This window comes from Erythrolamprus reginae, chromosome Z (assembly GCF_031021105.1).
Source record: "Erythrolamprus reginae isolate rEryReg1 chromosome Z, rEryReg1.hap1, whole genome shotgun sequence".
Classification (NCBI taxonomy): Eukaryota; Metazoa; Chordata; class Lepidosauria; order Squamata; family Dipsadidae; genus Erythrolamprus; species Erythrolamprus reginae.
In genome coordinates, this window is record NC_091963.1 from 77,121,792 (window position 1) to 77,149,402 (window position 27,611).

The 27,611-nt window shown below is 41.6% G+C and overlaps 1 protein-coding gene across 9 annotated transcripts in view; it reads right to left on the reverse strand.

The window, feature by feature from the left end:
- TOPBP1 (DNA topoisomerase II binding protein 1) overlaps positions 1-27,611 on the reverse strand; it is a 217,414-nt gene that overhangs the window by 129,054 nt on the left and 60,749 nt on the right. For 6 of the 9 annotated variants that reach the window (XM_070730150.1, XM_070730145.1, XM_070730149.1 and 3 more), the window contains exons 9-17: positions 24,325-24,488; positions 22,604-22,836; positions 21,674-21,972; positions 20,835-21,007; positions 19,668-19,879; positions 17,452-17,750; positions 15,099-15,179; positions 13,975-14,148; positions 7,777-7,886 (exon numbers count right to left, since the gene is read on the reverse strand). In XM_070730150.1, the coding sequence (XP_070586251.1) occupies positions 7,777-7,886; positions 13,975-14,148; positions 15,099-15,179; positions 17,452-17,750; positions 19,668-19,879; positions 20,835-21,007; positions 21,674-21,972; positions 22,604-22,836; positions 24,325-24,488 (1,745 nt within the window). The remainder of the gene's footprint in view (positions 1-7,776; positions 7,887-13,974; positions 14,149-15,098; positions 15,180-17,451; positions 17,751-19,667; positions 19,880-20,834; positions 21,008-21,673; positions 21,973-22,603; positions 22,837-24,324; positions 24,489-27,611) is intronic. The other 3 variants (XM_070730152.1, XM_070730148.1, XM_070730146.1) reach the window with 1 other exon arrangement.

The window sequence follows — 27,611 nt, forward strand, 5'->3', positions numbered from 1 at the left end:
TGGATTGAGGTAGGTTGTTTCTTATTTTCTACTAAGAAAAATTCTATCTCTTGTTTAATCATCTTTATATAGTTTTTATCCTGGAGCAAATCTGTATTCAAGAATCCAGCTTTTATATTCTTTCATTTCTTGCTGCCAAGTAATCTTAAGCGGATTGTGGTGAGCCCACATATTAGGTTCTATATCAACCGATTTTATTTTTTTATACAATCCTTTGTTTAGCCATGCCATGCCTATTCTGGAGGAATTGTGAGGCATTGAGTAAAATGTAAATTGTGTTTCTTTAGGGTGCCTTAATCTCCAGATATCTATAAAATCTAATTCATTTGCCGTATTGTTGAATGTGATAGGTAAGGTTGTTCTCTTTGTTTTTTTTTTATTTACTTCTGCTGCTGTTTGTGACCTGGTCTTAATTCCTTCCTCTTTGCCCTTATCCTTCTCTCCTTCCACTACCCTTATTTCTTCTTTCCTTTCTTTACTTCGTGTATCTAATTCAATTTCGTCTTCTTTACTTGATTCTAATCTTTCCCCGCTTTCTAGTTCCAGCTCTAAGCCTGCTATTTGTCCATAAATTTCTTGCGCTTTTTTGGAAGTATCCACTTTCACTCTTCTACCTTCTAAGTTTATCATCATTCCTTCTGGGATAGTCCATCTGAATGTGATATCCTTTTTTGCTTAGGAGTTTTGTTAGATTTTTGTAGTCTCTTCTTTGTTCCCATACTCTTCTAGGAATTAGTTTTAAAATATTTAGTTCTCTTCCTTTATATGTTAGTTTGCCCTCCCTAAAAGCAGCATAAACTCTATCACTAATGATCTTTCTGGAAAATCTCAAGTGAACTTCCCTCAGCAATTGGTGTCTTCGGGCATACCGTATATACTCGGGTATAAACCGAGTTTTTCAGCCCAAAAAATGGGCTGAAAAACACAACCTCGGCTTATACTCGGGTCATTGACAAAGTCACCACAAGAGGGCGCCATTGCTTGAGCCAGAGTGAGGAGGCATCAGCTTTTGTCCCCTCTCACACGCCGTAGGAGCTGTGGGAGGGGTGGGGCTGGTGCCTTCTCTCCCTGGCTCAAGCAAAGGAGCCAGCCATGTGCTCCAACCGAGAGGGGGAAAAAGCAATGGAAAGCCGGTGAGGTCGTGTGTGTGTGTGTGTGTGCATGCCCCCTCTCCCCCCCCCCCACCGTGAAAAAAGCCAGCTACCTCTTGCTGAAACCCAGAGGCTTTTTTTTTTAACTCCCTGTGTGCATTTGTCAACAGGTTTACAGTAACTATTCCTTGCTCTCTCTGCATTGCCCTTAGCTGGATTAAAAAGGCCCCCTGCTGTCAGATTCTCCTCCCCCTCCTTTGAAAGGATTTAAACTGTTTAAAAAATGGTATTTTGTGGTAATTGCTGTCCTTGCTTGGATAGGAACTAATAAGGCAAGAGCTAAACAGGAATTCCTAAAGTGTGTTTGTGGATCTTTAAAAGTTGCCTTTTATAAAGTGGGTTTGAGAGCAAGTTTCAATTAACAAGTATGAGGGGAAGCATTTTACATATTTTAAAAATGAGTTTGATTCTTAATAGGACCTGCATATTTAGGATACAAAACCACAAGAGCTGTCTGTGTTTTGCAAGTTTTGCTTGTCTCACTAGTCTGTCTGTCTATCTATCTATCATCTACCTACCTACCTACCTACCTACCTGGTTTTTTATGCTGATAACCTCACAGCAGCTAATGCTGAAGCTCTGTTTGGATATACAGATTTATTTATTTGTTTATTTATTTAATTAATTAATTAACTGGATCTGTATGCCGCCCCTCTGAAAGGACTCAGGGTGGCTCACAGCATATATAAAAACAGAACAATAATGTAAATCCAATTAATGATGAGATGATGAGAAGGAATCCTGTTTTAAATTTACAGAGCTAGTTTACTGGTTTTCTTTAAAATAAATATTCTAAAACATGTTATCTTCTGATGTTTCAATTAATGTAATTTTATTGGTTTCCATTTTTATAAGTTACCAGTAGCCACTGCATTTTCTAACCTCGGCTTATACTCGGGTCAATAAGTTTTCCCAGTTTTTTGTGGCAAAACTGGTGCCTCGGCTTATACTCGGGTCGGCTTATACTCGAGTATATATGGTAGTTTGTTTGGACTCTGTAAGTTTCATCAATTTCAGTTATTACTTCTTCCCGATTAAGCTGTAGGATTCCAGCGACAAGTGTTATCATGATCTCCCCTAAGTTTTCATTTTTCGTTTCAATTATATTTTGGAATCTCAAAAAATATGAGGATCTCTCCATTTCCAAATGGATCAGAGAATTTTCCAGATCTTTGTGGGAGTCTTTTACTTTTTGATCAACATATTCAATTTTCTTTTCATTTTGTTCTGTTTTTTTCTCTACGGATGCTGTTTTTAGTTCATTCCTTTTGTTGCAATTTGAGCTGTTTCCAGCCTATTTTCTAATCTAGAAATATCTGCCTTTAATTCCAAATGATTATTTGTGATGAATTCTTGCAATTTCAACATCGTTTCCTGCATTTTAGTCAAGGTATTATTCATATTTTGCATCAATGACGTATTTCCCTTTTCCTTTTCTAGATTTGCCTCTGTGAGGTTGGAGAGGCTATATTTGTTGGCACTGTGGGCATTGGTTTTTTGCCACCTCTGGGTTGGCTGCCTGTCATCTCTTTTAAAATTTGCTCTTGCTTTTCTAGAATTTTATAGATCCTGTTCCAGATAATCATAAACAATGTTTAAGACCGTAGAAGATATTTAAGCAATGAAATTTAGATTAGTTTATATTACAGTTATAAAAGAAAAAAAAGAAAAGAATAGTGAAAATGTCGATACAATAAATATCTTAATACTATATGTAAATTATCAGTCTAATAAAAGCATTAATATCCTAAGACACTTAAACAATCAATATTCTAATGGCTATGAATGTAATTTCAAAGAGAAACGAAGTGTTATAATTGATTTGCAGTATAAAATTAAAGTATTATCTATGATAAATAATTATTATTATAATATTCTATATATTCAATATATCTATATAAATATAATATATAAGTTTCTAATAGCACTTAATTATGTAAAAGAGTAACTGATTATATAAGTATATTCTACTATAATTTTATAAACTTCCCTTGGTTTTTAAGTTTTAAGTTCCTTTCTTTAGTAGCTCTATGTTCACAGTCAGTAGAGCGATACGTCATTTTCTGTTCAATCTCCAGCTTGTTCCCCCTCCAGAGTTACTTACAAACAGGATATAGCAATACAAGAAAGAGAGAGAAAAGAAAAAGAAGGTTCAGGTTCAACAACTTGTTATTTCAGGTTATATTCGTTGCAGTCCTGCTCAGAATGCTGAAGTCTAATCTTAATGTCTAAAATCGGAATCTCTCGCTGCAAGTCAGTCAGAGGTGATTCAAACTCCCCGGATGTTCTCCTTTTAAGCAATCTCCTCTTCTCAAATTTCTTCCCTGGATTCACTCCTGTTTCTGTAGTAGGGATTATTCCCAAGTCTTGTAATGTCAACACCGTGTCCAGAGACCCAATTCAATGATTCAATAATTCGCTAATCAATTCAAATGTCAGCACCATAAGATCTTAGGTCCATCTTTTGTCCCTTGCCTCTTTCCGTCCTCGCCATCCTCACTGCTCCTCAGCTGACTGTCAGATTTCCAGATCTCGATGGAGTCAAGTCAGAAGCAAATTATTTCCAAGCTTATTAAATCCGCTCTAATAATAAATAAATAATGTACCAATTGAAAAATTCTAAATAATCCTAGGAAAGATTATCAACCCCGTATTAGGAATTTGCAGTGTTTCCAGCCTTGTCAATCTTGGGAATTGGGAATCCTTTCCTTTTGTACTCACTGTTGCTGCTTCCTCAAATTTGTGAGTCCCTTTCTTCTAGATCTCCTAACCCCTTGTCCACTTCGTTCTCCGAACGAGCTGTGCCTCAAAAGGTCTCAAGAATCCAAAGAGAAAGCAGACTCGGGAGGGAGAAATCCCCTCCTTACTGCTGCTACATCACAGGCAGACACCAGAAATCCGCAGAGATTGTATTTTGTATGATAAATGGATGTTGAACTTTTTAAGATCTAGAATAGCTCTTCAACCCCTCACCCAGCCTTTTGGAACTAGGAACAGGATGGAGTAAAAACCTAGTCCTTCCTGCACGGAAGGAACCATCTCTATGGCGGATATATCCAAAAATCTTGGATCTCAGTTTCCATGAGATGCCTTTTTCTGGAATTCTTGGGCACAGGGCACTGAAGGAAATATCTCAGGGGCATGGAGAGGATCTCTAGCATGAGGTTTGCAGAACCCAAGCATCCAAAATTGTCTCCTCCCATTGGTTTACGAATATTTGTAGCCAGCCTCCAATGGGATGATCGGCCTGGGAGTCACTTTGTCCTGCAAAAGGTCTGATTGCCGGCCCCTCAAAATGGATGCCTAGACTGAGGATGCTGCCAGCCTGTCTCAAAACCCACATTTGTCCTGTGGATGGTCTGTTCCTTGGGAATATGCCTGGTAGTATTGAGGGGTGTTAAAGCTGGATTCTGACCGAAAGGGCAGCCAACGAAAACAGGGTGCCGTCCTGCGGTCCGCTCGCCAATGCATGTAAGGTAGTACCTTCCTTTTATCCATATTCTCCATGAGAATAGGATCTAGTGACTCTCCCAAAAGATTGCCTCCTTTAAAGAGGGATGATGCTAGTGCCACTTGGAGTGCATGTCCACCTACCAGTGGCGGAGTCACAGGAAGTGACAGGATGTTACACTGGCCACCATAGCCCTGGATGCATATTTAGCCACATTGAGGGTTGTCTCAGCAGAAAATTATGTGGCTGCCACCAACTTGTTTATATTTTGGTGCAGCCATATCTCTTCGGGAGGTATCCTAGACTTTTTTTGCTCAGGTGGCAAAAGGATGTGTGTGCCCATGATAGCATGCGCATGCCCACACCCATAATTTAATGACCTCCCCTCATGCATGCGTGCACAACCCCCCTTGCACTTTCCACCACATGTGCACACAGACCTCACTGAAGCCTCCAGAGTTGATGGATAGCGAAAAACAGGCCCAACGGACTTAATGGAAGTTCATTTCTGAACTTTCAATAGGCCCATTGTGCCGCTTTTCACCTTCCTTATGCTTCAGGAGGCTTTCCTGAAGCATGGAGAAGATGAAAATGACTCCCCCCCCCACCCTCCGGAAGGCTGAAAATCAACTGGCCAGCATGAACATGTGTGCTGGAGCTGACATAGGGCACCACCTTGCGTGCCCTCAGATATGGCTCTGCATGCTGCCTGTGGCACCTGTGCCATAGGTTTGATATCACGGTCCTAGACTGCATTTGGTAAAGCCATAGGAGCAAAGCTCTATTGAAGAATGATGCAGACGTCACCTTATCACCCAGACGTCTGCCTGGTATGTTTTGCAGAATGACATCTCCACTTTACGATCTTCTGCTTTCAAGCTCTCTGATATTTCAGAGAAGAACAGCTGAAGAGCCTCGCTGGCTACAGGGGCATCTACTGTTGGTAACTGCAGAAATTCCTCAAAGTCTGGTCCCAAGTCGTAGAGCCTTCTATTGTTACTGATAGGTGCTATTTTGGTGCTAGATTGGTTCCATTAAGGCTGAATGACATCAACGAATAGTTTGGGAGAGAGAATGACTTCTCTCTCTCAAGGACTGGTTCAGAAAACAGTCCATTTGGATTCAGGCCCACGGATGTTTCTGCTGGGGCCTCTGTCAACCCGTTGTCCATTATTTTGGCTTTGTATAGAAGCGATTTGTAGAAGACGGGCTGAAAAAGACCTGTGAAGACTGTTTGGCCAGAAAAAAGCCCCTCATCATCTGTAAGCTCCGTCACCTATGCTTTTGTCCCCATGAGTGAGTTCTCACTGTGGAGGGAAGGATGTGGAGAAGATGGTCCTGCAAAGGTGGCCAGTTTGCTTGAGTCTGTGAGTGCAGACCAAAGTCTCTACAAGTCTCCAAAAGCTCCAGCAATGAGGTCATGAATTTTCTGGAATAGGCCCACTACAGTAGGGGTAAATGTGGCTTTTGAGGAGGTTGTCAACAATTCCGCAGAAACTGGGCTAACAAAAGGCTTAGGTTCTGGCCTATAATCTGCTGCTTCAATGCCTTGGAAGCTCAGTGGCACCATCTGTTGACTAATCCTGAGTGACCTCAATGGCCAGAATAAAGTGATCTTGCTGTGGAACAAGCTCCTCCTCTAGAGAGGGGAGTGGAAAACTGGTGGCCTCCACCTGCTTCCTTGCTTTGGAGAGATGTTTCTGCAGTGCTTTTTGGCATCTTTTAGTGTCCCTATCCTCAGTTGGGGATGCCCTTTTGGGGGGGTTGTAGCTGGACCTTGCCCTTTTTAGAGGTCCCTCTTGTATAGTTTTTGCCACCAGCTCATGTACTGGTGGCAAAATTGAACCAAGTGAGCAGGGGTGGTGCAGCAGGTAGAGTGCTGTATTGCAGGCCACTGAAACTGACTGTAGATCTGTAAGTCAGCAGTTCATATCTCATCACCGGTTCAAAGTTGACTCAGCCTTCCATCCTTCCGAGGTGGGTAAAATGAGGACCCGGATTGTGGGGGCAATATGCTGGCTCTGTTAAAAATTGCAATTGCTAACATGTTGTAAGCTGCCCTGAGTTAAAGGAGGAGGGCGGCATAAAAATTGAATAAATAATAAATAAATAAATGACATTTGTTGCAATTAATAACAAAAGAATGTGGCGCCATCAAGGGGAGAAGACTCTCCTGGATCCAAAATAGAAGCCATGGCCTTCGGAGTGATTGGGCAGTGACTCCGGGCTTCCTTTCTTTAATCAAGTTCTGGTGTTCCTTTCTTTAATCAAGTTCTGGTGGTGGCGGTTCTTGCCGGCAGACCGGGGAAACCAGCACACTCACTGGATAGAAAAGTCACATGGCAGCAAGGAAGCCTCCTTGGTAATTGCTTGTTCTTGTTCTCTTTAAGAGAGCCAACAATGGTACATTTTAACAATGTTAGGTGAATCCAAGATAATATTTGTTGTTTTTCCTCAAGATGAGCGGAGAAATATTTTTTATGTCCCTCTAGGCTAGACTGAGTCGAAAAACTGGGCTCAGTCAAGCAGAAGAGGTGTGGCCAGAACTTTCTCAATTTAGTCCCTGGGCAAATAGATAGAAGTTAATCCATGCTTGGAACTCCTAGCATTAGAGAAGCATACATTTTGTTACATTTCCTGCCTTTTTGAACAGGGTCTCCCCAGAGAAAGACAATGTCCTCTCTCCCAGAGTTCTGAAAACCTGTAAGATCTGGTTCTGAGACTCAATGTGTTTTTGAGGCCCTGGTATGGTTTGCTATTTTTATTATTATTTTAGTCTGGGCTGCCAGACGTTTGTTGTTAGTGCATTTTGTAAGCCAACTAGAATCTATTAGAGAGGATAATTACAATAAATTTAAATAATTTTTAGATTTTTTTGAGGTCCACTGCTCAAGGATGATTTACACTTAATGTAAAATTGAATTCCATAATATGAATAACTATTAATGTTTTATTAGTATAAATATTCATATTAATATATATTCGGTAATACTATACATATTATATAATTCCAATGTTTTCATGTTTAATTTTCTGTAGCCATCACTAAACATTTCATAAAATAAATTACAATATTATATATTCATATGAATTTCTAGAGCTATTAAAATTTAAATCTATAGTAATTCTAACAATGACTACATTGCTATATATTTAGTTTGCAGTTGCATATACCTGTAATCAGCTCCAAGAGATGCAGCAATAGCATTCAATTCACTCTGCTTTTTACTGAGTTTCTTACTTACACAGATGACAACATCCACTAAAGGTTTTGATTCTTCTTCCTAAACAAGTTAGGAAAAATATTTCAACACTTGAGTTTTCAACATTTCCAAGTTTCCAGTATTAATTTTTTTTATAAAGCTCTTCAAAAAGTTAATATTTAAGGGAAGGGAAGTGGTGGGATTCATTAAATTCTTTCTTTCAATAAAATAGCTTCATTGTGCTAAGTTTAAAAAAGGTGTCTCCAAACAAATATGGCACTGCTAATATAACACTGCCCTCAGATGAATTGAATGACATCACTAGAGGAAGAATAAAACTCAAGTCTTCTGTCAATAGCCATTATATAACTATTACTTACTTCAGTGCTCCTCAAATAGTGGGGTGGAGCCCCCTGGGGAGTGCAGAGCTATGCCAGGGGGAGTGTGTGACCCCGGGGAGTGTGTGACCCCGGGGAATGTGCTTTTGCAACAAACAATAGCATACAGCACAGAGCAAGAGATATAAAGTGCAGGTAACAAACCCTTAAAAGACCCCATGGAAAAATATTTAACAGGGATGAAAAGAAAGGAGAGAGACGGAGATAATGAGGCAAATGTAAGTCTCCTGAAAGCTAAGACGAGGAAATATGACGAAGCGATGTAGCGCTTGGCTTTACTGTGACTATGGTGGGAGACAAGGAAAGTCCAGTATGTTTACTATGTCTAAAAATGTTGGTAGCAGACAGCATGAAGCCAAATAATTTAAGGCATCACTTTAACACATTTCATCCCAATCACAGGGAGTTGGAGGGCACAAAATGGGAACAGAAAATAATTGAGAAGTACTGCTCTGAATTCTTCCTTAAGATGAAAGAGTAAGTTCTTGAGGAAGGTCGTCCTTAAGAAAAAGGCTAGTTGTAAAATGAATTGGATCCTCAGAATGGAAATGGAAATACATCATTACAATGTAAAATCTTATACTATGCAGTTAACATATATACTGCTCAAAAAAATAAAGGGAACACTCAAATAACACATCCTAGATCTGAATGAATGAAATATTCTCATTGAATATTTCATTTGCACAACTATTCCATTTGCACAACATCATGTGAAATTGATTGTCAATCAGTTTTGCTTCCTAAGCAGACAGTTTGATTTCACAGAAATTTTGATTTACTTGAAGTTATATTCTGTTTTTTTAAGTGTTCCCTTTATATTTTTGAGCAGTGTACTTTTTCAAAATGTCAAGACTCAGGAGCATCCTTCACTAATTTCAGAATTATTAACAAGACCTGTCTTGTTATTTTTCATAACTAATTTCAATGCAGGTATAATCAAGGCAAAACAAAACCCCTTGGTTTTATTTTTAAAATAACATTGCAAAGTGATGTTACACACTCAGGTGATTGAAACATACACAATGGTTGCCCAATCAGTTCATATTATGATGTAATAAAGATTTTCTTTTAAAAACAATCTGTCCTATAATACTTTCAGATTATAATGTTCCAAAGGTTTGAAAATTAAGACTTCAACGCAAAACTTTCAACAATACAGCCAAAAATATCATACACCAAGCCAGCTCAAATCTAAAAAAGCCATAATGATAATAATAATAGTAATAATAACAACAACAACAAAATAACAGGGATAACCATTGTCATTGGGGCACTTGGTACCATGTCCAAAAATTTTATAAAATACATCAAAAAAGTACAGCTTTCTGCAAAACTACAAAAAACTGCTATTCGGAACATAGTACACCTTAAGAAGGTACAGTGGTACCTCTTCTTACAAATGCCTCTACTAACGAACTTTTTGAGATACGAACCCGGTGTTTAAGATTTTTTTGCCTCTTCTTCCAAACTATTTTCACCTTACGAAGCCGAGCCGCCGCTGCTGGGATGCCCCGCCTCCGGACTTCCATTGCCAGCCAAAGCGCTGGGATTCCCCTGAGCCTCCCCTTGCTAGGAAACCCCACCTCCGGACTTCTGTTGCCAAAAATCACCCCTTTTGACTTGCACCGCTGGGAATCCCTGCCTCTGGACTTCCATTGCCAGCCAAAGCATCTGTTCTTGCGTTGCTAGGATTCCCCTGAGCCTCCCCTTGCTGGGAAACCCCGCCTCCAGACTTCCGTTGCCAGCCGAAGCGCCCGTTCTTGTGTTGCTGGGATTTCCCTGAGGCTCCCTTCACTGGGATTCCCTTCATTTTTGCCGGCGCTGCTTTGAATCCCAGCGAGGGGAGGCTCAGGGAAATCCCAGCAATGCAAGACTTCAGACTTCCACTGCCAGCCGAAGCGCCCATTCTTGCATGATACTGACCATGGTATCCTTCTGCGACGACTGGAGGGATTGGGAGGCACCGTTCTGTGGTAGTTCTCTTCCTATCTCCAGTCAATCGCAGTCAGTGTTAGTGAGAGGACCAACCCTTAGGCCCCTCCTTTGTGGAGTGCTGCAGGGCTCGGTCCTTTCTCCTCTCCTTTTTACATTTACATGAAACCACTGGGTAAGATCATCCGACAGCACGGGATGAGGTACCAGCAGTATGCTGATCATACTCGGCTGTACGTTTTCCACCCCATGCCAATTCAGTGAAGCGGTGGATGTGATGTGCCAGTACCTGGAAGCTGTTGGGGTCTGAATTGGAGTCAACAGGCTCAAGCTAAACCCTGATAAGACTGAGTGGCTATGGATTTTGCCTCTTAAAGATCATACCATCTGTCTGTCTTTGGTACGGGGGGGGGGGAGGGGAGGAGAAATACTCCCTCATAAGGTTTGCAACTTAGGGGTCCTCCTAGATCCGCAGCTGATCAATATCTCTCAGCTGCGGCTAGGGAGAATTTTGCACAGATTCATCTTGTGCACCAGTGGCGACTCTACCTAGACCAGGAGGCTCTTTGCAGTCACTCACACCCTCATCACCTTACATATTTATTGCAATGCACTCTACATGGGGCTAAGTGTGAACCAAGGTACACCCTTATTACTCCAACTCTCCACGAGCTGCATTGGCTATCAGTTGGTCTCTGGACGCAATTGTTGGTTATTACCTTTAAAGCCCTACATAGATAGGACAAGTCTATCTACAGCAGAGGTCCCCAACCGCCGGTCCGCGGACCGGGACCGGGCCGTTGGGGTTTTCCAGCCGGTCCGCGGCGCCGCTGCCCTCCCGGCAGAGGACATTATGCAGGACAGGGTGGGGCGTCGGGCAGGGCGGGGAGAATCAGGAGGCTCCTTTGGCGGCTGGGGGCTGCCTGGCTTTGAGTTTTTGGCTGGGGGGGACTTAGGAAGGTCCTACTTCTCCCCCCCCCAGCCAAAAACTCAAAGCCTATCTGCTGGATACGGGCGATGAGTGGGACGAGCAGCGCCGAAGCCGGTGGCTGTGGCAGCTGCTGCAAGAGGCTTCCGCGCCGCTCTGTCCCACTCATCGCCCGTATCCAGCAGATAGGCTTTGAGTTTTTGGCTGGGGGGGGGGGACTTAGGAAGGTCCTACTTCTCCCCCCCCAGCCAAAAACTCAAAGCCTATCTGCTGGATACGGGCGATGAGCGGGACGAGCGGCGCCGAAGCCGGTGGCTGTGGCAGCTGCTGCAAGAGGCTTCCGCGCCGCTCTGTCCCACTCATCGCCCGTATCCAGCAGATAGGCTTTGAATTTTTGGCTGGGGGGGGGGAGAAGTAGGACCTTCCTAACTCCCCCCCCAGCCAAAATCACAAAGCCAGGCAGCCCCCAGCCGCGAGGTGCCCCCTCCCCTTCCCTTTCACATGCAGCTTCGGGCCCCCTGAGCGTGTGCAGAGCGCCCCCAGCGCCGCCCCAGCCGAGAGACCCCTGCCCTCCTTTTTCCCGACCGGACGGAGCCCGCCGGGGGGGGTCTCACGCGGGGCGCCCCCTCCCCTCCCATGGAGCCCTGCCCTGTTTGGTGCCCGCTGGCCGGGCAACGGCCTCCCTCCCTCCCTGCTTCGTGTTTGCAGAGCTCCGCCGGGCAAAGTTCAGACGCCTTCTGGGCGCACGCACACATCCACACCTCCACCCCCCCGGGAGGAATTCGCCCCCTGCCCAGAATTGGCCAGCCCAGCAACGCTGCCCTGCTCCCTTCGGAGGTGCGGAGAGGGCGGGGAGAGGAATTTAACCCCGAAAGTGGCCGGGGTTCCGCAGAAATTCCCCCAACCTTCGCTGGTTTCGGGCCAGGGAAGAGGGGGCCGTGTTTACCTGGCTGATTCGGGGATGAGAGACCACCAGGAGCTCTGCAAGGCTGCGTGACTTGGATTGGCAAGTCCGAAAAAGACCCCCGGGATGGGTGAGTGGAGGGAGAGGGAGAAAGAGAGAGGGAGAGAGGGGGAGAAAGAGAGAGAAAGAGATAGCAAGAGGGAGAGAGAAAGAGAGAGGGAGAGAGGGGGGGGAGAGAGAGAAAGAGAGGGAGAGGGAGAAAGAGAGAGGGAGAGAGGGGGAGAAAGAGAGAGAAAGAGATAGCAAGAGAGGGAGAGAGAGAAAGAGAGAGAGGGGGGGAGAGAGAGAGAAAGAGAGAGAAAGAGATAGCAAGAGAGGGAGAGAGAGAAAGAGAGAGAGGGGGGGAGAGAGAGAGAAAGAGAGGGAGAGGGAGAAGGAGAGGGAGAGAGGGGGGAGAAAGAGAGAGAAAGAGATAGCAAGAGAGGGAGAGAGAGAAAGAGAGAGGGAGAGAGGGGGGAGAGAAAGAGATAGCAAGAGAGGGAGAGAGAGAAAGAGAGAGGGAGAGGGGGGAGAGATAGCAAGAGAGGGAGAGAGGGAAAGAGGGGGGAGAGAGGAGGGAGAGAAAGAGAGAGGGAGAGAGAGAGAGGAGATAAAGGAAGAGGAGAGATAGAAAGGAAGAGAGAGAAAGAAAGAGGGATAGAAAGAGAGTGAGAGATGCTCAGTGAGCCTTTCTTTGAAGTTGCCTTTCTTTCTTTCTTTCTTTCTCTTTTTCTTTTGCTCTCTTGTTCTCTTGCTCTTTCATTCTTTTTTCTCTCTCTTGCTTTCTTTCTTTCTCTTGCTTTCTCTCCTTCCTTCCCTCCTTCCATTTCTTTCATTCCCCCTCTCTATTTTTATTTCTCTTTCATTCTCTTTCTTTCTTGCTTGCTTTCTTTCTTGCTCTTTTTCTTTCTCTCTTTTACCTTCCCTTCCTCTATTTCTTCTTTTCTTTCTCCTTCCTACCTTCTTCCCTCCCTCCCTTCCTTCAGTCTTTCCTCTCTTACTCTCCCCTTTCATAAGTTTCCTTGCTTCCTTCCTCTGTTCCTGTCCCTTCCCCCTTTCTTTCTTTCTTTCTTTCCCTCCTTTCCTCCCTCCATTTCTTGATTTCCTTTTCCTTCCTCCCTTCTTTCCTCCCTCATTCCCTTCTTTCACTCCTTCTTCTCTTACTCTCCCCTTTCACCCCTCCCCAAAGAAGGTAAATTTCATACATAATTGGTATGTCGCAAAATAAAGTAGTTTTAAAATGGCGGGGAGGGGGCCCCCAGACACTTAGGCTGTATGGGGCCCCAAAATTCCTGATGGCGGCCCTGGCTCCACCCCTCCATAACCCCACCCCCATATGACCAAAGCCCCCCCCCCCACCGGGCCATGGAAAACTGGTCTAGCTTAAAGCCGGTCCCTGGTGCAAAAAAGGTTGGGGACCTCTGATCTACAGGACCTCCTGCTACCCCATACTTCCCAGTGGCCAATAAGGGCCCACACTGTCAGCCTTCTCCAGGTCCCATTTGCCAAACAATATCAGTTGGCAGGACTGCAGGGAAGGGCCTTCTCTGTGGCATCTCCGACCTTTTGGAAACAACTACCTGCGGAGATCTGCTCTATCCCTACCCTACTGGTCTTCTGGAAAGCCATTAAAACCTGGCTCTTCTGGGGGGTCTGGGACCATGAATGAATGAATGAATGAATGTATGAATGTTATTTTATATTTATTTGTTTCTGTTGTCTTATTTCTGATATTTTTGTTATTGTAACTTTTTATACTATTTTAAATGTTATTAGCTGCCTGGAGTCCACTGGAATTGGGAGACATATAAATTCTGTTAAAGATTAACGATTAAAATTCTTAATAAAAATTAATTTGGAAGTGGTTTGCTTCCACAATAAAATAAACACCATTTCAGGAAATTTGCCAAGAATAAATGAAGTTTGATTCCATACTTGTATAATGAAACTAAATGCTAAACTCACCGTTTGCCAGCATGGTCCTTTTAGTTGCGGACTGGCAGTGATAGCAGCTGTTAGACGTGTGCTGTTGGCCAAAGCTAGTTTTAAGTTCCTGCCAATAACTTCTGAAAGAGGAGTACTTTGTTTTGTTTTGTTTTGTTTTGTACTACCTGGAGTTTCCAAAATTGCCAAAGCATCCTGGGGGATAGGGATTTTTTAAAAAGTCATTAATGATTATATTCTCAAAATGTTTCTCATAAACTAATCTATAAATAAACAATTTTGTTTTATACTTCAAATTTTATAAATTATCCAATCAAGTCATATCACGAAAGCTTTTATATTATATTGGAAGATTTAACAAAGCTTACTTTTTATTCAGATCAAAATGAAATCTGTTAGTTTTATTGGCACCAAATTATCTACCACAAGAATAAGGAAAGCCATCATTCAATTCAGGGCATCATCTCCTATTATAAATCCCCAAGGATATTAAGAAGTTTCATAAAAGAATTGTTATGAAATAGGCAAATATCATCAAATAATTCTAATTTCCTACATACAGTGGTACCTCTATTTAAGAACATTTCTAGATAAGAACCGGGTTTTCAAGATGTTTTTGCCTCTACTTAAGAACCATTTTCTACTCAAGAATCCGAGCCCGGAAAAATTTCCCAGTAAATTTGAGAGTGGCACGAAGGCCTGGGCAGTTTCCTGCCATTCCCCCTTTAATCTCAGCCATCTGGGCTGCCAGGAGCCTTTTGGTGGCACTTAAGGAGGCTTTGCAGTCCAGAGCGAATGAAGCATTTCCCTTTCTCTGGGCGCTTGGACAGGGAATAAACCTCTGCCAGCGCCCAGAGAAAAGAAACGCTCCCTTCGCTCTGGGCAGCCAAGGAGTCACCACAGCGAAGGAAAGGCACCGGCTACAAAGTGAGCGAACGAGAGGAGAGGGGAGCCCTTCAGCATGGAAAGGAAGAGGCAGCAGGTAGCAGCAGCCAGTGTATAGGAGGCAGTGTATGGGAGGCAGTGTATGGGAGGCAGCCTCGCGCTGAGTGCATTGGAGGCGTGTGTTCCTCCTCATCGCCTCAGAGTCCCTCTTTTTTTTTTAAGTCTTAAAGTTTAGATTATTTTGATTCCCCTCACCTCACCTTCTTCCTTTGGCAGCGACTCTCCTCCTCTTCTTCTTCCTCCTCCTCATCCCACCCAAATTCCGAGCTTTTATTTCTTTCCTAATGGAAAGAAGCATTAATTTGCTTATATATTGATTCCTATGAGAAAAATTGCTTCTACTTAAGAACCTGGTCACGGAACGAATTAAGTTCTTAAGTAGAGGTACCACTGTACTAAATGTACTCAATTACAGTAGAGACTGGTTGCCGTCATGATTTGAGATAATTGACCCCAAATTTTTTCTTGTTAAGAAAGTGAAGTGACTTTTACCCCATTTTATAAACTTTCTTGCTAAACTAAAGTGGATCACTGCAGTTAAATTATTCCCCATCGACTTTGTCAAAGGATCATAAAAGGTAATCACATTATCCTAGGACACTGCAACCATCATAAATACATGCTAGTTGTGAAGCGTCCAAAACTTGATTACGTGACCATGAAAATGCTTCAACTGTTGTTAAGTATGAAAAGCAATCATGTCACTTTTTTTTTTCAATGCCACAGTAACTTTGAATAGACACTGAATGAATGGCTGCAATTTGAGGACATGGCATGAAATAACCACAGCAAAGCTCAACATGGCTGTTTTACGGCATTCCTGCATTCTTCTGCTGAAGAATTATGGAACTAATTATGGAGAAATTATGGAACTAACACTAGGGATTATCTAAAATTCTGCATATCACTATAGTGTTCTGGTGATTATTTATAATATTAGATGTGTAATTAAAATGTGATTTGAAACAATAGTTAATGGGCTAAAAGACTATAACCATTATTTTTGCAACAAGTAAAGGAACTATAATGAAAGATTTTGTCAGAATAAATTCAATCAAAATTAATCCTTAATTTCATTAAGAAATCTAAATTTCAAGTAGGAATTGCAAAATAATTGAAATGTTTCACTCTAGCACTTCAAAGCAGTAAGCCAGTGAGGTCCAGAGCATTCACCATCTTCCCAGATATAAACAGACTAGTTGACTGGAAGTTAGAAAAGATTGGGATTAATCTCATCATCTACTATATACTCATTTCTGGAAGCAATGAATTAAGTATATAGAACAGGGGGGCATAATTTTGGATATTTCAATTTGGTGCTTTTCCAACATAAGAGGAAAGCACAGAAGTTGAAGTACAAATGAAAGAAACTTCCTTGTCAGAGGGAGGAGAAAAGCAAATCAGACATATAGTCCTTGTCAATATGTTAAATTGAAGAATACAGTGGTACCTCGTCTTACGAATTTATTCATTCATTCATTCAATTTTTATACCGCCTTTCTCCTTAGACTCAGGGTGGCTTACAACATGTTAGCAATAGCACTTTTTTAATTGAGCTAGGGTATTGCCCCCACAATCCGGGTCCTCATTTTACCCACCTCGGAAAGATGGAAGGCTGAGTCAACCTTGAGCCGGTGATGAGATTTGTACCGCTGACCTTCAGATCTACAAGTCAGCTTCAGTGGCCTGCAGTACAGCACTCTACCTGCTGCGCCACCCCAGCTCTGGCAAGATTCTGTGGCAAGGTTCGTAAGTAGAAAAGTTCATAAGATGAAACAATGTTTCCCATAGAAATCAATGTAAAAGTGAATAATGCCTGTAATTCCAAAACTCACCCCTTTTGCCTTGTGCCGCTGGGAATCCCCCCCCTCCGGAATTCCATTGCCAGCCGAAGCGCCCATTCTTGCGCTGCTGGGATTTCCCTGAGGCTCCCCTCACTGGGATTCCCTTCATTTTTGCCGCCGCTGATTTGAATCCCAGCGAGGAGAGCCTCAGGGAAATCCCAGCAATGCAAGAACGGGCACTTCGTCTGGCAACGGAAGTCCAGAGGCAGGGATTCCCAGCGAAAGGAGGCGGTGGCTTGGGTTTGTAAGGTGAAAATAGTTCGGAAGAAGAGGCAAAAAAATCTTAACACCGGGTTCGTATCTCCAAAAGTTCGTTAGAAGAGGCGTTCGTAAGACGAGGTACCACTGTATATTCTCATTCTGCTTCTAATCAACAAACACACAGACAGACAGACAGACAGACACACACACACAATTTAGAACATATTATTAATATTCCATTTAAAGGACAACTTTTATAAACTCTAATGTACAGCATGGTCATATCAATGTCATGTTATAATATAAAATTGGAAAATAAACTATTCATATAATAAAATATTCATTCAAGTAAAAAAAAATTATAGATATAAAAAGCTTAACATTAAAACACAGCACACTCAATTTGCTTTGAAATTAAAAACAAAATTAGAACTAACAAATTATTTTTTATTGATAGATACATTACAACAGCCACAGTTAATAGGAACAAGATTTCCATAGCATTTACCTTGACATCAAAAGAAGGTTTAAAAAGCTTGTCTTTCGATAAAAATTTAGATGGTGTGTCCAGATGCAGAGAGGGTTCCTTCTGTACAACTTTGCTTCCAATTGGAGGGCTAGGATTTTTACCAATATGCTGTGAAATAACACTTTGGAAAGCTTTACTTTGGAAACGATTCACATCCAGGGGTGTCACTGTTGTTATCTTTCCAGTTTCAAGGACATTACTAGAATAATCAGGTGTATTTGTAGATGCAATACTTGTCTCCATTTCTTCTGAAGAATTTATAAGGTTCTTTTGTTTATCTTAAAATTTTAAAAAACATAATTTAAAAATATTTTAAACTATGTTTTTCACGTTTCATTACAGTGAATAGTAAGTCAAAAATGTTGTCTCCTATGCTACAATTTGCAGTGATCCTTGATAAAAATTATCTTGGTTATTCTTTAATATGTTCAGTGAATGTAACAAAATAAATAACAGAGTTGTAAGTTTTCCCTTCAATTTTGAAAGTGAATACAGTGATACCTCATCTTACGAACTTAATTGGTTCCGGGACAAGGTTTGTAAAGTGAAAAGTTTGTAAGACGAAACAATATTTCCCATAGGAATCAATGGAAAAGTGATTAATGTGTGCAAGCCCAAAGCTCACACCTTTTGCCAGCCGAAGCACCCGTTTTTGCGCTACTGGGATTCCCATGAGGCTCCCCTTCAGGGGAAACCCCACCTCCGGATTTCCATGTTTTTGTGATGCTTCAGGGGAATCCCAGCAGCGCAAAAGCAGGTGCTTCGCTGGCAAAGGAAGTCCGGAGGTGGGGTTTCCAGCGAGGGGAGCCTCAGCGAAATTGCAGCATCGCAAAAACACAGAAGTCCTTGAAATCCCACCTCCGGGGTTTCAAGGACTTCTGTGTTTTTGCGATGCTGTGATTTCGCTGAGGCTCCCCTCGCTGGGAAACCCCACCTCCGGACGTCCGCTGCCAGCGAAGCGCCCGTTTTTGCACTGCTGGGATTCCCCTGCAGCATCGCAAAAACACGGAAGTTCGGATGTTTCCCAGGGAGGGGAGCCTCAGGGGAATCCCAGCAGCACAAAAACGGGCACTTCGCTAGCAACAGAAGTCCAGAGGCGGGGCATCACAGTGGCGGCAGCTTGGGTTTGTAAGGTGAAATAGTTTGGAAGAAGAGGCAAAAAAATCCTAAACCCTGGATTTGTATCTCGAAAAGTTTGTAAGATGAGGTATCACTGTATTATGTTTCTAGAGTGCTAAAAATACATTCCTCAGCTAATAATTTTTATAACATGCTAGGATACCAATATACTATTTCATCAATGGTAGCAAATATTATATAATACATATAAATATAAACAGAAACTTAAAACTGGAAAGAAATAAATCACTGGTTCTTCCAGCAGCATACAACATATATAAATAGTATAAAATAATCTAAAACCCATTAAGAAAGCATTGCATATCCTTAGTGGCCAAATCAAGATGGTATCAAATTTATCAACAGCCCCAGCCTTGCCGGCAAAGTCAGATCTTCAAGACCTTCCAGAAGATCAATATATTTATTGTGTGGAACCAGAAGGTACACTGGATATTTCTACCAAAAGAGGAAGAATGGGCAACTAATTTTTTTTTCAAAACCCTATTAATCAAGGATAGTTGTAAGTTTTTCCATTTCCTCAAATCTGATTTGATTTGTTGCATAACTGTATTAATAGTGTGCTGACCTTGTATAACATCATATTATTATGATAATACCAATAATATGTACATGTTATTTATATAATAATACCATTAATATTTACATGTTATTTTTCTTTACAATGTATTTTTGTTTAATAAAGTTAAACAAAGATTGGATTCAGAGATTTAGCAGCAATTTGATCAAATCTCAAAATAGTCTTTTTACATTGTGTTTGGATATTGACCTAATTATCTTTGAAACAATTCACCATTTTTCTCAAATTAAATTCACTTTTTGAGTTGGTCTGATTTAATTTGGCAATCTAATTCATATATCATACACACACACACACACAAATTGATGACTCAATTGTGCCATCTAGCAACCAATAATGTTTACATGATATTTTTCTTTACAATGTAATTGAAAAAATGCTTACGGATGGGGTGTCTGAGGGAATATATGAATTATTCTATTGTTTACACATATGTACACTAGTAAGCACATACAAATGCAGTTCTATTCCAACTAACCTTTATTGTCTATATTATCAATCAGGAATTTGCTTTCATCAGCCTTTTTCCCCATCCTAGCAGACTCCAACAGCCAAGCCATAGTAATAGCAGGAAGATTCCACTTCTTTGCTGCTTCATATTTAGAACCACCTGGCTCTTTTAGCACCAGGTGAGTGCTGACAAACATGCCTTTCTTTGGGTTGGCTCTTCTCACAAAGAATTCCTGAACTCTAAAACGACATTTTTTAAAAATGCTATTTTCCATGTATATTATTCTTAGAAAGAAAAACTACCAAAGAATGTTTTATCTTTTTAAAAAGATCTTAACTTTTTTCAAAAATAAATATAAGGCCATTAACAATCTTTTTCAATAATTTGATAGTAATTTATATTATTAGCCTATTTGAAAAGCATACACATTTTCTCCATTCTCTTTTAATATGAAAGAGATTTAATATTACAGTGGTACCTCAAGATACGAACCCCTCGTCTTACGAACAACTCGTGATACGAACCCGGGGTTCAGAAAAATTTCGCCTGTTCTTACGAACTTTTTTCGAGTTACGAACCGGCGTTCGGAGACTGCTGGGAAGCCGCGCGGCTGTTTTAAAAGGTGACAGCCGGGCGGCGGGGCTTCCCAGAAGCCTCCCGAACGCCGGTTCGTAACTCGAACAAAGTTCGTAAGAAGAGGCAAAATTTTTCTGAACCCCGGGTTCGGTTCGGGAGGTTGCTGGGAAACCCCCCAGCCTGGCTGTCACCTTTTAAAACAGCCGCGCCGCTTCCCAGCTGTCTCCCGAAGCCGAACGCGGAAGTTCGGCTTTGGCGTTCGGCTTCAGGAGACAGCTGGGAAGCGGCGCGGCTGTTTTAAAAGGTCGCAGCCGGCCTGGGGGGTTTCCCAGCACCCCCCCGAACCCGGGTTCGGGGTGTGCTGGGAAGCCCCCCAGGCCGGCTGTCACCTTTTAAAACAGCCGCGCGGCTTCCCAGCAGTCGCCGAAAGCCGTTTTTTTGCGGGGGGTTTTTTGGTTGCACGGATTAATTGACTTTACATTGTTTCCTATGGGAAACAATGTTTCGTCTTACGAACCTTTCGTCTTACGAACCTCCACCTTGCACCAATTAAGTTCGTATCATGAGGTATTACTGTATAGGGTGCCCAAGCATTTTAAAAAGTAATGGGGTACAGACCTTGCCCCAAGCTGACTTGCCAAACATACTAAAGATTCTCTCTCTGCTCCACTAAATTGACTGAAAGACAACACAAAATGCTGTAATGGGGTGGCTCCTTCCTTCATTGGCACTGGACTGAAAAGTGGACTTGATTGAGGATCTATCAGAGTCTGTTGTTCTATACACATCACCTTAGATAATGACAAAACATTAAACAACTTAGAAATGCTTTCAACCATAATTCAAGAGTCTAAGAGTCAAATGGCATATGAAAACCTCAACACAAATATGGCTTCTTAAACTCTTACTTTTAAATACAAATGGTATTGCAAATGTTAGCATTATATTAAATTCTATGTCTTCAAATCAGTGCTGATTCCTTGTAATTCTCTAGACAAGTCACTGCAGTTTTCTTGGCAACATTTTCAAAAATAAATTGTCATTGTTTGCTTCCTGAGCTAAGAGAGAATGACTTACCAAGTGGAAACAGAATTTAGTCACTCAGTTTATACTTGTATTCCAACTACTACACCAAAGTGATTCTTTAGTGAATTTTAGTTCTAGTTGACGTAAACTGAGGCATTGGAACTGTTAAAATTGCTGTAGCTATTTTATTCAAATACCAAATGATTTATTTACAGTGTTCTATTGGTGTTTGGGGCTTAATGTGAATATTTGCATTTTTTTTGCTATAAATAGAATGAAATCAGACTATAATTGGATACAAATCCTAATTTAGCATACACATAATTTGAATGTATATTATTCAACAGCAATTTTAAAATATCAACAATATTTCCACTGCCTATTGTTTACTTAATATATGTTTGAAACATTATTTTTCAACATATTCTTACCAGCCATGTGTTTGTAACCACATCTTCTACAGTTGATATGACTTTATTTTCCAGAAGAGGAACCACAGCATAATCAGCAATTACTTTTTTTTCTTGGAGCAGAACCTTTCCAGCATTCTCTTCAATCAGAGCTCTTATGCATGATTCATCTGCTTTGCCAAAACCAAAAATGAGAAACTTCTTTCCACTGAATAAGGCTCCTTCAACAACCGAAGAAAACTCTGCCAAGGAACTAACTATGACTTCTTTTCCGTTTTGAAATACAGTGTGATCAGTTTCAGTTTGGTCATCAAAATGAGCTAGAAGATAAATAAAAAAGTTAATTTTCTATTTTTTAGTATATTAGTGAACTACTCTGGAACAATTAATTACAGACTTTGTATATGAATCAATTGTTAAACAATCACATATGTGAGAAATCTGTTACATCTGAGAATTGACAAATAGGTTGATTTGAATACATCATGCAATTTTTAGAAAAGTAGGAGTAAGAGAAGTGGATGGAAGAAACAAAATTTAGTAGGTAATAAGGAAGAAAAAATCCATATGGAAAAAGAACTAATAACATAGCTCAAGAAGCAAGGTGATAGACAACCATTACACAAAAAAGATAGCATGCTGCAAATTAAATCCTTGAAGCACAGTCCCTAAGGTTATCCAAATATTAAAGGGGGGGGGGAGTACAAGAAATAAAAAACATTTAAGGACATTTAGAGCAGTTTTACATAAGACAATGAACTACTAATAGAGGGCAAGTGTAATTATAACGATCATGCGATTATGCGTATGCACTGAAGAAATTAAAGAGAACAGATGATGGTGGAATTTATTTGCTAGTTGATGACTATAAAAAATATTATCTGTTCATTCTGCCTGCTGCATGCATACTTCCCTGTCCATTTTTCTGCTTTTCATGGACTAGTACCTTACCTACTTTAGAATCATGAGAAACATACTGAGACAACAATTCTTCATCAGTATTGGCAGCTGCCACAATATTCACATGTTCTTTCTTTAATGTGTTACTATTTTTGGAGATGAAAGGTGGCTCAGAAGATGGAATTTTCACTTGTTGGTAACTTGCAGGGGCATATTGCTCTTCAGGTATTAAATAGCCTTTTCTAAAGCATTCCAAAAGCCATTGTATTGTCACAGCATGTGGCCTATTATTGGAAAAAAATGAATTATACTATGTAGGAAAAGTGTTCTATACCGCTTATAAAACCAAACCAAAGTTTCTAAACATCATAAGAACATATAACTCAAAATTGTGTCTAAAGTACATATTTTTTGACATTGTTAACTGTGTGCAGTTAACCCTGTTCTGTTTGGGTCATATTTGACCCGAAACGAAGTTTGAGACCCTGTAAAAAATGTTCCCTGCATATTTGAAACTTGAAATTACATGACTTTGTCCTAATTGAGTGTGTGCTTAGCTTTTGCTGGGCGAAAAAACTTACACTTATTCTGTTCCCGGGTCTATTTGACCCGAAATAAAAAAGGTTAATTTTAGCTACTTAATTTTTTTTAAAAATTTTTTTTTGCATTGGTTTATTAATTTGAACTTTCCTGATCACAACCAAATGAAAAATGAAATGATAAAATTAATGCTTATTTGTTTATTTTGCTCAGAAAAGAGTATAAGCCAAGCAAAATTTTGCTACCTGTTTGTTCCACCTGCAGCCCACCACTGGATGAAATACAAGAAAAGTAAATAAATGATACCCAGACACCTAATTTTTATGCAAGAATTTGTCTTTGGTGCATATGCTCTCAGTGTACATCAAAGAAAGGATACATTTGCCAAGAAACATGAGGTACAAAACTTAATGATTGTCATCTGGTACAAATAAGCAATCAGGAAATAATCAATATTAATATAAATCGTAAGGATAGAAACAACAAGTTATAGTCATACAGTCATAAGTGTGAGGAGATGGGTGATAGGATGATGAGAAGACTAACAGTAATAATAATTCAGCCTTAGTGAATAGTTTGAGAGTGGTGAGGGAATTATTTGTTTAGCATTCGGGAAAGAATGTGTCTAGTTGTCTTGGTGTGAAGTGCTCTATAGCGTCATTTTGAGGGTAGGAGTTAAAACAATTTATGTTCAGGATGCCAGGGGCCAGTAAATATTTTCACAGCCCTCTTTTTGATTCATGCAGTATACAGGTTCTTAATGGAAGACAGATTGGTAGTAATGTTTTTTCCGCAGATATGATTATCCTCTGAAGCCTGTGTCTGTCTTGTTGGGTTGCAGAACTGAACCAGACAGTTATATGGGTGCAGATGACAGACTCAATAATTCCTCTGTAGAAGCTCCTCAGCAGCTCCTTAGGCAGTTTGAACTTCCTGAGTTGGTGCAGAAAGAACATTCTTTGTTGTGGGTTTTTTTTAATAACGTGTGTGTGTATGTGTAAACACACACATACACACACACTTTAAAAATATAAACCAATGATTCAAATGTGCCACTATCCACATACCCCTGGTTTTTAAATATTTCATTCCAGAATGTTTTTTAAATTAATAAATATCCTCAGCAGAGAAAATGATAAAAATTGCAATTAACTCTATTTTAACATGCTGAATATTTACTAAAATTGTAGTTTTAAATTTTTAAAATAAATCTTAAAACTAGTTATCAATACCTCCGTTCTGTCTTCTTCAAAAATTGTTTTAATTCATCATCACAATCCCCCACAATAACATGTGTCACATCTTCATTTAGTTGATTAAAACGAACAGCACCACCAGTGTTTATCAGCTTTTTCATTTTATCTAATTTTCTGGCACTAAAACCACAAAGATAAATCTAAAACAAAAGCAGAAAAATATTTGAACGAATAAAGAAGCACTTATTTAAGGCAGATTACATATTCCATATTCAATATAAAAGAGTAACTCAAGAATGAACTGTGGAGTCCTGGGTTGTTTGCTTGCAATGGTCAACCCTGGCTATTATGGACAGAACATAATTTACACAAACGTCAAAGAATTACTAGAAGACAAAGAGTAAACACAATCCTTTACAAAAACTGGACATCCTCTCAAGAGATGAGGAACAACATTCTAATCAAGATAGATGAATTCAAGTAGTGGGTGAAATTATCCTCCATCCTCCAAAGATTCTATGGACACCCAAAAATAGAAGACCGACATATCTCTTTGTCTAACTGTATCATTACCAAGGACCTCAACATAACCAAAGAATTTACAAAGGAATTTGGACACTGCAAAGAATTTACAAAGGAATATTCACTGCACACTGCAAGTGAATATTCTATGACAGTGATGGCAAACCTATGGCACGGTTACCACAGATGGCATGCAGAGCCATATCTGCTGGCACCTGAGCTGTTGCACTAGCTCAGCTCCAATGTGCATGTGTGTGCCAGCCAGATGATTTTTGGCTCACACAAAGGTTCTGAGAAGGCATTTTTGGCTTCCAGAGAGCCTCTAGGGGGGTGGAGGGCATTGTTATCCTTCCTCAACTCCAGGGAAGCCTTTGGAGTCTGGGGAGGGCGAAACAGGACCAAACGGAAGTTGGGAAGCAGGCCATTTGTGGCCTCCAGAGGGCCATAGATAGGCCGTTTGTGGCCTCCAGAAGGACAGGGGAAGGTGTTTCTGCCCTCCCCAGGCCATTGAATTATCAGTGTGGGCACTCGCGCATACACAATGGCACATGCCCATGCTCTTTCAGCACACGAGAGGAAAAAGGATCGCCATCACTGTTCTATCAATTCCCCCTTAAAGTGCCTCCAGATAATTAAATATCTAAATATCTTTTAAAAAATGATTTCCTTCAGTGTCACAACACACTTTACATCCATAGATTCGGAACTAATCAGAGACAGCAGTACTACACAACATAACCTAGTCAAATTTACTGACTGAAATGCCTAGAATAATGAATACAGTATTCCCTTGATTTTCGCGGGTTCGAACTTCGCGAAGGACCGTTGAACTTACCTGAACGGTCTTCTCGATGCACTGCAAGGAGAGTCCAACATGGGTAATTCTACAGTCTGATTGGTAGGGACTGAGTTTAATTTAAATATTAGCCAGGCACCGCCCCCTAGCCCTCCAGTCTAATATGAACGAAGGAGCAGTAATGTAAACAAACATAATTTATTGAACAATAACTTCAAATTACTTTCAACAAGAAACATAAGTAACCAAGACCCTGGTCCCAAGCGGGAGGGTTTGGACTCTCCTTGCAGTGCATCGAGAAGACCGTTCAGGTAAGTTCAACGGTCCTTCTCCAATGCACTTGCAAGGAGAGTCCAACATGGGATATACCCAAGTTACTCATCCAAGGGAGGGAGAAGGCTGGACCAGGGGCGTCGAAAAGGAACAAACCCCCTGCAAAACCCTCCTCCCAAAGGCCGCCTCCGAAGAAGCAAAGGAGTCGATCTTGTAGTGCTTAATGAACGTAGACAGAGTCGCCCACGTTGCCGCCCGGCAGATGTCCTCTAAAGGGGCTTGCGTCCTCCAGGCCGAAGAAGTGGCAGCACTACGCGTAGAATGGGCCGTAATCCCTTGAGGAATAGGTGTGTTCTTGGCTGTGTATGCCTCTGATATGCAGGTCCTCAGCCACCTACTGATAGTTTGAGAGGATACCTTACGTCCCATATTCCTGTTGGAAAAGGACACAAACAGGGCCTCGGAAACCCTAAATGCCTGGGTCCGGCGGACATATATTTTTAAGGCCCGTCTTACGTCTAATTTGTGCCACCTCAACTCCAAGGGATGAGTCCCACGGGCACAAAAATCAGGGACTACAATGTTCTGCGACCTATGGAAGTCAGAATTAACCTTGGGCAGGAAGGTCGGGTCCAAGCGTAGTACAACTTTATTAGGATAAAATTGGCAAAGATCCGGTCTAGTTGATAACGCCGCAATCTCCGACACCCTCCTAGCAGACGTAATGGCTACTAAGAAGGCAGTCTTGATTGTCAAGAACCTTAAGGAGATTTGGCGAACGGGCTCAAAGGGGGGACCTGTGAGGGCGTCCAAAACCAGGGTTAGATCCCACGATGGGAATCAATGCACAGTGGGAGGACTAACGTTGGTGGCCCCTTTCAGGAAATCCCTGACCCAAGGATGTCTCGCCAGGGGTCGGTAGTGATCCTTACCCAGAACTGTTGATAACGCCGCCACATGACACCTAAGAGTATTAGGTGCAAGGCCCTTTTCCAGCCCAGATTGCAGGAAGGCTAAGACTACTAGAACTGACGCTCCCTGAGGGTCTAACTGTTGATGTTCGCAAAATGTACAGAAGGCCCCCCAAGTGGCTTGATAGACCCTCCTAGTAGAAGGTCTACGGGCAGCTAGCATTGTGTCTATAACCCTGTCAGGCACGAGCTGGTGTCTCAAATGGAGCCGCTCAAGTGCCAGACGGTTAGTTGCCACCACTGGGGCTCTGGATGAAATATTGTCCCTTGGTGGAGGGAAATCCGATGACTGGGAATCCTCCAGTGGGGGGAGACTGACAGCTCTGTGAGATTGGCAAACCAACTGCGTCGAGGCCAAAAGGGAGCCACCAGCAGCACCTCCGCTCTTTCCTGTATTATCTTCCGGATCACCCTTGGTATTAAGATGACCGGTGGAAAGGCGTAGAGCAGACCGGAAGGCCACCCTTGGCGTAGCGCATTCACCCCCTCCGCTCCCGGGGAGGGGAAACGAGAGAGGAACCGGGGGAGCTGAGTATTGGAACATGTGGCAAAAAGATCCATAACTGGACTCCCGAACCTCCCCACAATCTCCTGGAACAGTGAGGTGTCGAGACACCATTCCCCTGGGTCCAGAGTCTCCCGACTTAACCAGTCTGCACACACATTGTCCACCCCTGAAATGTGCTCCGCAGAAAGGGAAGTGAGATTGGCCTCGGCCCATGACATCAGGGACTCGGTCTCCTGCATCAATCTCCTGGACC